Below are 1,878 nucleotides of genomic sequence, written 5' to 3'. Positions count from 1 at the left end.
GGGGTACTGGGGGAAGCTGGGTGGGATTTGGGGAGGCCGGGAGGGTTTTTTGGGGTGAATTTTTGAGATCTGGAAAACTCCAGAAGTTTTTAGGATGCTCGGGGAAGAGCTTTTAGAATTTTTTCGAGGTTTTGAATGTTTTGGGGTTCCCAAAATATCATTTTTTTGCCCCAAAAAAGCAAAGTGAAGACGTTGGGGGAGGAGGAGCCGTGGTTGGACGAYGCCGCCGCTTGGATCGAGCGCAGCCGAGCGCTGCAGAGGGAGAAAGAACTGGCAGAAAAAAGGGTGGGAAAGGCCCCAAAAATCAAAAAAAATCCCAAAAAAATCCTCCCAAAAAATCCGTCAAAAATAAAAAAAATCCCACAAGAAATCCCAAAAAAATCTAAAAAAATCCCCAAAAAATCCCCCAAAAAATCCCCAAAAAATCCCCCAAAAGTCCCCAAATTGGGTTTAAGTGGTTTTAACTGGTTTTAGCTGGGTTTTAACTAGTTTTAACTGGGTTTAACCAGGATCAACTGGCTTGAACTGGTTTTAACTGGGTTTAACCAGGTTTTAACTGGGTTTAACCAGGTTTAACCGGGTTTTAACTGGGATTTAACTGGTTTTGATTGGGTTTAACCAGGTTTAACTTGTTTTAATTGGCTTTGACTGGGTTTAACCAGGTTTAATTGCTTTTAACTGCTTTTAATTGGGTTTAACCGGTTTTAATTGGCTTTAATGGGCTTTATCTGGTTTTAACTGGTTTAACTGGGTTTTAACCGGGTTTTAACTGGTTTTAACCAAGTTTAGCTGTCTTTAACCTGGTTCTAACTGGTTTTAACTGGGCCAATTTTCAGGCCAAGCTGTTGGAGGAGATGGACCAAGAGTTCGGGGTCAGCTCCTTGGTGGAGGAGGAGTTCCAGCGGCGCCGGCGGGTGAGGGACACCCTGGGGACATCGTGGGGACACCTTGGGGACACCTTGGGGACATTGAGAGCACCCTGGGGACACTGAGGCACCTTGGGGACACCGAGGGGACTGTGGGGACACTCTGGGGACACTGAGGGCACCCTAGGGACACCCGGTGACACCCTGGGGACACCAAGAGCACCCTGGGGACACCCTGGGGACACCAAGAGCACCCTGGGGACACCTTGGGGACACTGAGGGGACTCGGGACACTCTGGGGACACCTTGGGGACACTGAGAACACCCTGGGGATGCTGAGGGCACCCTGGGGACACCTTGGGGACACTCTGGAGACACCTTTGGGACACTGAGGGGACCCTGGGGACACCCTGGGGACGCCTTGGGGACACCGAGGGGACCCTGAGAACACCCTGAGGGCACCCTGGGGACACTTTGGGGACACTTTGCGGACACTGAGAGCACGCCGGTGACATCCTGGGGACACTGAGGGCACACTGGGGACACCTTGGGGACACTTTATGGACACTTTGGGGACACTGAGAGCACCCTGGGGACACCCTGGGGACACTGAGGGAACCCTGGGGACACTGAGGGCACCCAGTGACACCCTGGAGACGCTTTGGGGGCATCATGGGGACACTGAGGGCACCCTGGGGACACCGAAGACACCCTGGGGACACTCTGGGGACGCCCAGTGACACCCAATGACACCCCGGTGACACCGGTGACACTCTGGGGACACCCGGTGACACTAGAGCACCCTGGTGACACTCTGGGGACACCCGGTGACACCCCGGTGACACTGGTGACACTCGTGTCCCCTCCCCAGGAGCGTTACAGCGCCCGGGACCTGCAGGGGCTGACGGTGGAGCACGACCCCAACTCCATCCCCGAGGGACAAACCCTGGTGCTGACCCTGAAGGACAGGGGTCAGTGGGGACATTTGGGGACAGTGGGGGGATTGGGGACA

At 54.2% G+C, this 1,878-nt stretch overlaps 1 protein-coding gene across 1 annotated transcript; it reads left to right on the top strand.

Moving 5' to 3' along the window:
* Positions 1 to 120: 120 nt before the first annotated feature.
* Positions 121 to 1,860, top strand: SART1 (spliceosome associated factor 1, recruiter of U4/U6.U5 tri-snRNP; the record flags this gene model as incomplete). Its single annotated transcript, XM_057389392.1, has 3 exons — positions 121 to 285; positions 837 to 914; positions 1,738 to 1,860. Coding segments are annotated over exons 1-3 (351 nt in total), but the record flags the coding sequence as incomplete, so codon positions are not given.
* Positions 1,861 to 1,878: the final 18 nt, after the last annotated feature.

The sequence above is a fragment of the Malurus melanocephalus genome, unplaced genomic scaffold (assembly GCF_030028575.1).
Source record: "Malurus melanocephalus ecotype Western Australia unplaced genomic scaffold, MMel_1.1 scaffold_5405, whole genome shotgun sequence".
NCBI lineage: Eukaryota > Metazoa > Chordata > Aves > Passeriformes > Maluridae > Malurus > Malurus melanocephalus.
The sequence above is the reverse complement of the archived record's forward strand: the minus strand, read 5'-3'. Positions and strand labels throughout refer to the sequence as shown.